The sequence below is a fragment of the Euprymna scolopes genome, chromosome 21 (genome assembly GCF_053919585.1).
Source record: "Euprymna scolopes isolate OS-2025 chromosome 21, ASM5391958v1, whole genome shotgun sequence".
NCBI lineage: Eukaryota > Metazoa > Mollusca > Cephalopoda > Sepiida > Sepiolidae > Euprymna > Euprymna scolopes.
The window spans coordinates 25054905-25067589 of NC_136502.1; the positions used below are offsets into that span (position 1 = coordinate 25054905).

Here is a 12685-nt window from a genome sequence, read left to right on the forward strand (position 1 = left end):
AATTATGAAGAAATGAGATTTTGTTTAAATGATGTATTTTAATTGAATTAAATTTGCCTAAACATTTGTAAAAGTTGTATGTGACAATAATGGTAATCAATTTAAATACAATCTGTATAAAGACTGGCCTGTACTATAGGAATTAATTCCTTTCAAAGAAAGGCACGTCTTCAACCACTTTTTACTTGAATTGTGCAATCTGTTTAAGTAATATATTTATATAATATTAAAAATGATGGTTCAATAATATAAATTACATATCACATGTGCCTGCAAAAGCTATTGTAGTCACATATTGAGCGAATATAATTACTAACAGTGTACATCACAATGTCAATCAGTGGACGTTTGAAGTGCAATGTTAAAATAAATAAGAAAACATTTTTTAAGCAAAAAAAAAAAAATCTAAAAAATTAAAAGATACTCCGTCTTCTTTGTTTTAAGAACAAAATTTTCATCAATGCAAAAGAGACATTATTTATATTTTATATGATTGGTTTATTAAAAAAATAATTAAATCAATTTAAATACAATCTGTATAAACATCTTGTTGCACAACTCCCCACTTAGGATGCATAATATAAATTAGGCCTTAATCACAGTCACCCTTTATCTCTCAGTACCAATATACCTGATCTGAGGTGCAGTCAAGTTAAAATTTTTCAAGTTTAATTTTTTAATTAATTTAAGTTTAATTTATTATAAACATAAAACATTTGTATAGATTAATTAATTTTAAGCATTGCATAATTTTGATTTTTATCTTTGAACTATAAAAATTTAAAAGGTACTTGTAATAGACAAATGTTGAATTAATAAAATGATCTTTGAAAAGTTCTATCTTTTTAGATCTCTAGCAGATTCTTTTACCAAATCTTTCTTTTTTTTTAGTCTAGTTTTTTTTAGTATGTGACAATAATGGTAATCATGAATGATATATATCAATCAGAAAATATAAAATAAAAGTTAGAAAATATGACCTTAAAAAGGTGAAACAGAAATCGTTTTTTTAATATATTTATAATTTTACTAATTAGACTTACTGTGTTTTTTTATTGTAAACTGAAATTATTTTTTTTTAATTTTAAAAATGATTTGTTTTTACAGCTTACATTCTAAGTTAAATTAAAATAATCTTGGCATGCCATTATTTAAAGAAATATTGTACTAAAATATTTAATCAATATTACTTTTATTGGATGTTAACAATGCATTACATACCACTTGACAATTTGTATATTTAGTATATTTACAAATATTAATATTATTATGATAAAGAGTTTTGTTAAGTTTGTAAAAATCAAGTTAATAAAATTATATAACAATCAATGATTATATTAACTGATTTATAATTTTTAAGTATAACTGCTAAGAAACACAAATTACAGTATTTGACAAAAAATATATAAATGATAACATTGGTCAACAACAAATTTGTTTGCATTTTTTCAGCTGATTTAAGACGAATCTGATGTGCTGAATCCAAAAATCACATTGGTTTTGCTCAATTAGGTCAAGTTTTTGTACTATAGCCACATGCTTTTTATGTTTTTGTTCACATGTATGCATGTGTGGAGCATTTTAGAAAAAGTTGGTAGGGTTAAATTGCCATTTTTTATTGAAAATGTTTATTTTAATGGCAAGAAATATTCAATTCTGATAGTTCTGAGTGGTTATATTGAAAAAGGATCAGTTTAAAGTCATAAAACCTCAAAATCTTCCTGTGTTCGTTACAACTCTACTTTCAACCGAGTCGTTGTTTGTTTCGTTCACCACACTCTTTTTTTCTACCTCTTCTTTTACACACGTCCGTTCGCTTTAGTGACTAAAAATCGTCTGTCCTCCCGCTTTCCTTTCCTCATTATTTATGGAATCAGGGTCCGAGATTCCCCGAGATTCCATGAAACTCTTTTCCACATAAACGCATGCGGGCGCCATCTTGATTCTCAATTTGTGCTTTGCATGCACAAACGCGCAGCCGCTTTAACGGTAAGCCATTTCTTTCTCCACACTCCCCCCTGATCTCATGATCACAGAGACGGCAGGGGGGGGGGCGATCGTCGCCGTCGGGTGCTGCTGCGAAGGGGGACAGTGCTGCTCTCGTCTTCGCGTGTGCTCTCATCCACCGCCTGATGGTTGGGGAAGGCTTCATCTCCATGGAGGCTACTGATATCAGAGTCACTGCTTGATAGGGATGGTGCAAACAAAAGCGATGGCCCACTTGTCTCAGAGTCAGAGTCACTCTCATTGTCCACTGGAGGTGGTACATGTGTTGCCGACCGTAGGTCCCTAACGTGACGGGGTACGCTATCAACCTGGACACACTGCTGACTCACCACATCGGTCACTGTGCCCCGTTTATACTTGACAGTACATCAGTTTCCTGGCGGCTTCACCCATACAGCATCCCCTTTGGCATATCGATTCCGTTCTATCTCAGTGGCCACAGTTGTATCAGGGTGGATCCTTTTTCTCCGACACGGTACTGATAGATTGCGTTTGCAGGCGCTGTTCCTGGAGAGACACCATCCTTTGGCATGAGATTATACCAGTACACAGCTTCTGCAATGGTGCACTGCTTCCTGGCTGCAATTTTTTGGATGCTGTGATGGCTTCTCTCAGCTATACCATTGCCAGAAGGCACATAAGCGCATCTAAGCCGCAGCCGCATACCCCATTCTTGTAAGAACTGCCTCATCTGATGGCTGCAAAGGCTGGGTCGTTGTCCGTCAGCACTTCATCGGGCACACCTCTTTCACAGAACACGGATGACAGCTGGCGAATAATGTTGCAAGAGTCCTGGTGCCCGAGGAGTCTCAAGACTGCGAAACGTGTAGGCCCACAATCGATGAGGATAAGGAAGTGGTTGCCACCGTAGTGTGTGATGTCCATGCCCACTTTCTGCCACTTACCACTCATTCCCAACTCCCCTTTCTTCCATCGTGCTAGAGCTGAGTCAATGGATTGGCAGGCCTCGCAACTTTCCACCACTCTTCGGATATCTTTTTTTTCTACTCCTGGATCAATCATCTTGACAAAGTACAGTGTCCGCTTGATGCCAGGATGTCCACACTGTCGATGAATGTCCATGATGCGCGCTGCATCCACATTACACACAACTGCTGCACATGTGTTTTGCAGATTATCAGAATCTCTCCGAGCATCAGCCAGAAGCCATCGTTGAGGGACTCTTGTCAGAGCATCTGCTCTGTTGAGTGCAGACCTGATTAACACTACGTCCACAGTCAGGTCGTACTCTGTGATGGTGTCGACCAAGGTGGCAAGCCATCTTTGAATTAACATCTCACTCGATGCTCGTGTCGTCAGCCGTGCTCTTCCTCTTAATGCATCGATTATCCACCGATGAGTGCATGCCAAGTCAGTCATGATATGTAGAAACTTGGCTTGCCATTGAAGTGCCAAGTTAACGCCCTTCAATGTGGCATCAAGTTCGGACAGGTTTATGTGCCTCGAATCATTCTCTGGCCAAAGCCAACAGGCATCTTCAATAATGGAATCATTAACTGCCAGGGCAACTCCAAGGGCCAGTGAACTAGCATCCACCCAGACCGTGAACTCATTCCCGCTGACGTACCACTTTCCCTAAACGGGGTCATCACTGGTCACCCTGGACACAGTCTCTGTCAGCATGCTCCTTAGGGTGACATCGTGTACTGCATCGTCCCATCCCGACGACACGGCTGTTGCACGTCTTTTTATGGCCGCCACGGCCACCCTGAGCCAACTGCACACAGGGAAATGGCCTACCATCTTTCCACAAAGTGAAAACACTGTTCGTCGAGTGATGTTTGATGGGACCTTGGGGACGTGATTTCCTCTTCTCCAGCAAAGTCCCTCCTTGCTATTACGCACATGTAGGCCGAGAACTTTTGCTCCATTGCACAGACGCTCTGGTTCCTTACATGTCAGTCCAAAGCTCTCAAAGTGCATTCTAACCAATTGCGCTGACATGAGGCTCTCATTGACAAATATATCATCGATGTATGAGGATGTTGCCTGTTGCACTGCCTCATCTTGCTGCCGGATAGCATGCATGATTGCTGTCATAATGCCTGGTGCCACATTTAGACCGAACCCTAGCCTGGTTAGACAATATTGGGTTCCTCCAATTTCCACAGTCTGAAATGGCCACAATTTCTTCTCAATGCATATTTGCAGATAGGCCCTGCGTAGGTCCAGAGTTACCACGTTCAATCCCTGCTGTCGCCACTCCCTTAATTTGAGTGCACACACATCAGCCCTTGCCGTATATGGGTAGACATGCTCATTGAGCTCACGGTAGTCTAGGACGGGGCGGACCTTTTGTTTGGTCTCTTGTACGACGGCCATCAAGGGAATCAGCCCTCACAGGGGGCCAAGCTTATCCTCTGGGTATGGAAGAAGCCAACCATTGTCGATCCACGTTTGCAGTTCTTCTTCATACTGTTCCCTTAGCCACATGGGTGGGGGATATTCCGATAACCGGTTCCGCAAGGATATTGGTGGCTGATTGTTTGACCACTTCCAAGACGCCGTCCATGTATTGGTATTTCTATCATACTCTGCATGTAAGTCAGGCTCGTCAAGAGTTATGGCAGCACAAACATATTCCTCACATCGGGAGAACTGTACCTTGCCGGTTCTGTCCACAGTAATTCCACCCAGTTGTGTAATCAAGTCCATGCCCAGGAGAAGGTCATACCCGAGAAGCTCTCCCTCCACAACCAGGGCTCACACGGCTACAGGCCTGTCGTTGATGCTTGCATGGATAATGCTCACCCCACAAGAGGCTAGTGACCCTCCGCCTACAGTTAGTACCGGAATTCTCTCTGCTTTCCAAGTGGCACAGCATATCTTGCTTACGAGAGTCTGGGTGCACCCAGTGTCCACAAGCGCGAGGCGCTCACTTCCATTAATGTGTATGCTTACAGTGGGTAGCGCCCTGCTCAATGACGATCTGGGGAGAAGACTGGCGCTGTAGCTTCTTCCCCTTGCCCGTTTCCCGGACAGGTGCAGGCCAGGTGTCCGCGTTTTTTGCACTTGTAGCACTGCGGCCCGTCAAATTTCCGAGTTGATTGACGTGACGAAAGACAATCACGGGCCAAATGGTTGGGTCCTCCACACTTATAGCAGGTTGTAGCTGCGTCCAGGTCCTGCAATCCAACCTGTGATGGTTGTACAGCTTCCACACTCTTAGGTAATCCTGCAACAAAGGCGCACACCAAGCCTTTGTCTGACATCCCTCCAAAAAGGACCGATAGCTTTTTTAGCTCAGCCAGATACACATCCACCATTTCCCCGGGATGTAATTTTCGGGCCATGAATTCTTTCCATGCAGTAATTGGATCTAACGCAAATGCTGTAAAAAGGGTGCGCTTGATGCAGACAAAATCTGTTTTCTTCTCATCAGCCAACTGCTGGTATACTGCATATGCTCCCCCAGTGAGGCGCATTGGGAACACGCATTCCATACGCTTCACCCCACTGAGCTGACATATTAATTCTGCTTTTTCCACCCATTCCTGCACTGAGTGATCAGTGCTACTGCCATCAAACAGGGGAATTAGCTTGGGGTCAAATCCTGACGTCATGCCGGAATAGCTTGTGTTCGTTACAACTCTACTTTCAACCGAGTCGTTGTTTGTTTCGTTCACCACACTCTTTTCTTCTACCTCTTCTTTTACACACGTCCGTTCACTTTAGTGACTAAAAATCGTCTGTCCTCCCGCTTTCCTTTCCTCGTTATTTATGGAATCAGGGTACAAGATTCTCCGAGATACCACGAGACTTTTTTCCACATAAACGCATGAGGGTGCCATCTTGATTCTCAATTTGTGCTTTGCATGCACAAAGACGCAGCCGCTTTAACGGTAAGCCACTTCTTTCTCCACACTTCCAAAAATTGGTGCAGCACCACACTCAGTATTACACAAAGAAAGACTGGCCTGTACTAAAGGAATTAATTCCTTTCAAAGAAAGGCATGCCTTCAACCACCCTCTGGTGGACAGAGACAGAATACTCTTCTCTTCCCACCACTGCACATCAAGCAGTTCAACAAGGCTCTGAACAAGGATGGTGACTGCTTCACTTACTTGTGCTATGTTTTTCCAGGATTGACCATGGAGAAGTTGAAGGGTGGCATTTTTTATGGTCCTCAAATCCAGCAGCTCATCAGAGATTCAAAATTCGAAAACTCCATGAACGAAGTGGAACTGGAAGCGTGGAAGGCATGTGTTCTGGTAATGAAGAACTTTCTTGGCAACAATAAGGCCAGAAACAATGCCAAACTTGTCAACAACATTTTGATTACTTTCAGAAACCTAGGCTTCAACATGAGCATCAAGATGTACTACCTATTTTCGCATATGGATTAGTTTCCTGAGAATCTGGGTTCAATGAGTGAGCAAGGATAGAGATTCCATCAGGACCTGAAACAGATAGAGACTAGGTGTCAGGGTTGCTGGGATATGGTTATGATAGCTGACTACTGTTAGAATCTGAAGAGAGACTTCCCTACCACTGAGCATTCGAGGAGTTTGAAGAAATGGAAGTTCATTCCTTGAAGTTTGAACACTGGTGAAGCAAAATGCAATTTATGTATGATTATCTTTATGAATACCCACCATTCAGCTTACAATAATCAATATTTTTATCAGGTAATCAATAGTTTTATCACATAATCAATATATGTTGTTGGTAAAGCGTTTTTTCTCATAAAAAACAAATTTAAGATTATACATGCAGACAAATATTAACTGATAGTGTCACAAAAATGTAATCAATTTAGTCACGAGATCTGATTTTTTTTTTTTTTCAAATCAACTTAGCAAAAACTCTGACCTGATGGAGAGGAAAAGATGCCATTTTCTAAACAACAAAAATACTATAAATTAGTTGTAAAAATCTAGACAACATTCAAAAAGTAATAAATTATTCCCCAGGGTAATTGTTTTTTCTTGATTTGTTTTAGAAATTATGGAAAATCAATATAAACATAAACATTAAAAATATGTTTAAGAAATGTAAATAATAATAAGGAAAATAATAAAAAACAACTTCAAAAATGTATTTATTTCATGTTTCTTCAACACTATAATTAAAAAAAAAAAACAAATACACATGTCCTAAGATGCAAGCTTTATATAGAAATTTTTTATAAATTTTACATATCTATTTTAGTTGTATTTTATGTAAGATCATTTATTTTTTAAGTTGAATTGATGTGATTTTATATCTTTTAAGCAGCAAAAGATTTACAAACTGCATTTAAATAAATCATTAAACAATAAATACAGTAATTTAATAATCGACATAATTCTTGTTAAAACTAGAATAGAGACCAAAAATGCAATATTTAGTATCTATATTTTGATTAAATAAAATTATATAAATGATGACTAACAATCAAATTTAATCTGTTTTTTTTTTGTTTTTTTTTCCAGTTCTGGATCAAAGTTTACATTTTTACTATTAAAACTACCAACTGCATTTCTATTAAATAATGATGGAACAGATATATTTACTAATTCTTCTTCTTCATGGATGTCACTGCATAGATCTCACATATTATGTGGAGGAAGGACAAAATCCACATACTTACCTTGGAGATGTTGCTGCTGACACAAAGGTCATCAACAGCGTACCATTTGAAGAGAAAAATGAAGTGACATTCAGTTTATTGACACAAGGAGTGACAGGCACTTCTTTGTTTCATGTGTCTAAAGAAAGTGGTAAATTGTACACAGCCCAAACCCTTGATGCTGAGTCTCTATGTACATACAATGCAGAATGTTTTCAAATGGTTGATATCGCAGTGAAAAAGTTGACAACTGTTCTTAAGTTATTAGAAGTAAAAGTCATCATTCAAGATATTAATGATCATCAACCTGAGTTTCCTGAAAAACAAGTTAACATTAAATTTTTAGAAAGTGACATCATGGGAACCAAAGTATCAATACCGAATGCCATTGACAGAGATGTAGATGCTTTAAACTCAGAAATTATTTATGAGTTTAAAAAATTAAAGGATGAACCATTTACTTTATTTGTTTCCAAAAGTGTTGATGGAACTTCACAACTTGCAATCAATCTAAAAGGGAAGCTTGACAGAGAAACTAAAGATGAATATAAAATTCAAGTTGTGGCAAAAAATAAACAACCTCCAGTGAAAGAAAGTATTTTAGATGTATGCATATCAGTTACTGATGTGAACGACAATTTTCCCATATTTTCACAAAATGTCTACAACATTTCAATAAAAAACAAACCAGATGCTGCTTTAGCTGTTATCACTTTATCTGTAAAAGATTTAGATTTAGGTGAAAATGGTAAAATCTCATACAGTTTCAGTTCAAAAACATCAGACATTGCTAAAACTCATTTTGATTTAAATTCAGAAACTGGAGAAATTTTTTTGATGAAGAAATTTACAACTGGGCAAAAACTGAAATATAAACTTTATGTAAAAGCTTCTGATGGAGGCAATCCTCCATTAAGCTCTCTGGCTATGGTTCAAGTAAATGTGATCAATGAACAGAACAATAGACCAATTATAAAAGTGACATTCTTTTCTTCATCTACAGAAAATACGGTTGATATCTCTGAAGATATTAAAGTTGGCAGCTTTATTGCTTATGTGAAAGTGACTGACCCTGATTCTGGCCAAAATGGAGATATTAGTTGCCATCTGAATCATGATAAATTTCAACTCCAAAGTCTGGACACAAAGAAATATCAAGTGATTGTTAAAAAGCCATTGGATAGAGAAAGTGAGGATCACCATGATATTATTGTTCATTGCGAGGATAAAGGATCTCCTGCTTTGGAAAGTGAGAAAAGATTTTCTGTTAAAGTGATGGATGTGAATGATGAAAAGCCGGCATTTTCCAAGAAGACATTTCAATTTAAGATTAATGAGAATGAAAAGCCTCGAGTTCACGTTGGCTCAATCAATGCCACAGATCCGGACTTGGGAGCTGGAGGTAAATTAAGTTATTCTCTCTTGCCAAGTAATAGACAGTTTTTACCTTTCAAAATTACTGACACTGGCTTGATTTCCACAATTATGTCACTGGATCATGAATTTCAAGATCTTTATGAATTTCATGTGTTAGTGAAAGATAATGGAAAGCCATCATTAAATGCTTCAGTGAATGTTGTTGTTGAGATCAGTGATAAAAATGATAATGCTCCATATTTTACATTTCCTAGTGTTAATCCTTATAATGTAGATGTTATCTACTATCCACATCATTCAAAGAACATCACTCAGATAAAGGCATCAGACAGTGACAGTCAAGAGAATGCATTTCTAAAATATGAAATAATCAGAGGCAATAGCAAACAGATATTCAGCATCAACCAGTACACTGGTTTGTTATGTTCAACTCATGTCCTAAGCCAACAAGATGCTGGCTCATATGAGCTGGAGTTTCTAGTGAAGGACAGTGGTAGCCCAGTTCTATCAGCCAGAACTACTGTATATTTGACACTGACTGTAAGCAACAAGACATCAGAAATGTTAAATGCTGTTAACATCAAAAAAGATAACAAGATCCACCTGACTTCAGCAATTATCATTGTGTCTGTAGCAGTGACAATAGCTGTGATCATTACAGCTTCAATCTCAGTGTGTATCCTTCGCTGTTGCAATCCTCGAAGTGTTCCAGTAGCAGAAGGTGGATATGTGAGTAGTGGTCAGAGACATTTGATAAGTCCTCCTTACCCAGCAAATCCTTGGTCTAATGTTGCTCTTCCTACAAGTGATGCTGTTGATATGAGAAGAAGCAGTCAACCACCAACACCCAGAATGCAAACCCATCCTTACTCAAGTGCTCAACATATGCTGTCCTCTCAAGCCCCCAAATCACAGCCAGCCCCAGATTCAGTATCGCAAGTATGATTTGTTCTTCATTATTTTTGTATTTATAAAACTTTAGGAGAATTTTTTGTATTGATATTGTATGTTTTAATATAATCCTTATGCTTTATCAGAAAAGATATTCAATATTTTGAATCCTTGTACATTTTCTTTGATAACTTGATATGAATTTTTGGAAGGGATTGCTTATTTGTAATAATTTATTCATATTTCTTTCTTAACTTTATGCTAATCTACTTTATTATATTGATTTTTTTTTTATATTTTATGGCAAATGTATGTTCAAGATATAGCATTATCATCTGATATCCATAATTTTTTTCAGCTGTATACCTATAAGTAAAGATTGTGCTATATATAAGTACAGTTTATTTCATAATTTGTACGAATGTTGTAAAACAAATCGCTTAATTTTGATATTTTATTGATATTTAATCCATAACTTTATGCTAAACAATATTATGTGTATATGAAATCTATGAAAATCCAAGATATCTTTTTAAATATTTATATAATTCTATTTTTTCTTACCAAGAATTGTGACATTCTTAGATTTAGTTTAATATTCTTTATCATTGAAAATTTTTATACTTTATTTATGACAGATGTACGTTCAAGATGTAGCTTTGCCATCTGGTAGTAACAGAAATCAAGAACGAAATGGTCGAATGTGTGATTATGCCAGTCAAAGATCTGTAAAGTCTTCTCTTACTGACAATAGACAAGAATGGAATGAAGCTAATACCCGATCTCCTAAAGATGAATCAGGTGAGTTATGAAATGCTTAAAAGTTTTTGTAATGACATTAACATATTTTTGATTCTCCTTTTAAAACTATATCGAATTGCAAGTGATTAGCATAAAAGCGAAATGACTATTCATCTTGATGTAATGCTTTTGCCTCAATTTGTAGTGGAAAGCCACATGTGAAAGTCTGTAATGTTTATCAACTGATTAGGTGTAACATTGTTTTTTATTTATTCTGAAGACAACATTTTCATTGGGGTACCATGTTACATAAGAGTAAAAGGAAAAATTTTTCTTGTTCACATTCCATTAGAGAATTATCATAACCTTTTCTAGAAGCATTTTATCTCAGAGGCTAGTTCACATATGAATATTAAAAAATTTTAAAAAAACATGAAAATAAATCTTCATTCATTTTATTTGATGTTACAATGTCAACATCATCCTTTTTTACACTACTGTATTTTATGTATTTTGCGGGCCCTGAGCACTAACTCCATGTGAGAGCAAGCAGTGAAGGACGTTCTTGCTAAAAATGTCAGGCTCCAGTTTGAAATAAATCTGTCATCTCTAAAGAAACATTTATTAATGTTATATGTAATTACATTTCATATATATATAATATAAAATCAATACCCTACTTTTCTTTTTAGACATTTTATTTTTGTTCTTCCACCAAAATAGCAATAAAAATGATATTTATGTATTGAAATTTTTATAAAAATCAATAATGCTGGAAAGTATTATTATTTTTGGGAATTCTTTTTTATAAAATCATTCAATGACTATTATTAGAATTTTTAAGATATCAGGGGCGTTCCAAAAGTAATGCCTCCTGTTTTTCATTCTGCCTGATTGGATCAGAGGGGATTGCAAATTGTATTGTTATGATAACTAAACTTGTACATTCATGACCTATACTTTCATCTCTCTGTTGCAGATATTGACAGTGTGAAACTCTAAGAAAGCAACCCCTATCATGGACATGTATCAGAATCATAGATGCATCACTGAATTCATGGCAAAAATGCATCAAGAATAGTGGTGACTATTTAGAAAAATAAATTCTGGAGCACAATAGATTGCTTGTTTTAATCGTACCACTCTCGTCTTCATAGCTCTTCAACTTTTTAATAAAAAAAAAAATAATAATGGCTTTACTTTTGAAACACTTTTTCTGATACTTTTCAAATACTGCATTTTTAAATATTACATTACAACTTATGAATTATGGTTACTAATTTTTTTTAATTATTAATATTAAGAACAAATAAAATTTAACATTCATTAAAATGTAGAAAGTTTATTTAATGCATATAACTCTCTTTCCAATCAAAAGGTGTGATCTCTGTTTTATTCTATTTCAAGAAGAAAGTTTCTGCAATGAATATCAGTATATGATTTAAATAAATACAGTATTTATTTAGCAGATAATCTTTATTTTATTCTTGTAAACTATATTTATGATTTTCCTAGCTTCCTTAAACAAAAAAGGATTACTTTAATTTTATCAGTGAAGTTTGTAGTGTATGTCTGATGCATTTATTATGTTCTTAATTACTTTCTTGTTTTAAATGAGGTTTCACTTTCAAACATGTGGAAATTATTTTCTTTTAACAGAACAAGTCCTTTTTATTAAATCTAATTTGATTCAGATTTAAAAAATGAAAGATAAGTAAAATATATACAAACAGTCCAAACAGATTGAAAATAAAATAACTAAATTGGCTAAAAAATGTGATGTTAATACATAATACAGACAATGACCAAAGGAAAATTATGACAAAATTATTCATGACTTTTTTAGATTGAAGGCTGGAAGAAAGAAACTGTTATAGTTCTTTTATCGTGTATTTTTCATAATGTTTCATTGTAGGTGTAAAATTAAAATAAGTAAATTTTAATTAATGATGTTTTTATTATGTTTTAAGATTCATAATGTTACTATAAAATATTTTATTGTGTTTGAATTTTAAACACAAAATAATAATTATATACTTTTTAAAAACTTTATCTTGAGTTTCGATTTTAAACACAATATTCAAATGCATAATCAA

At 35.7% G+C, this 12685-nt stretch overlaps 1 protein-coding gene across 1 annotated transcript in view; it reads left to right on the forward strand.

Moving 5' to 3' along the window:
- LOC145243081 (protocadherin Fat 4-like) overlaps positions 1-12685 on the forward strand; it is a 69317-nt gene that overhangs the window by 29339 nt on the left and 27293 nt on the right. The window contains exons 7-8 of the mRNA XM_080106182.1: positions 7515-9896; positions 10487-10649. Of these exons, the coding sequence (XP_079962308.1) occupies positions 7515-9896; positions 10487-10649 (2545 nt within the window). The remainder of the gene's footprint in view (positions 1-7514; positions 9897-10486; positions 10650-12685) is intronic.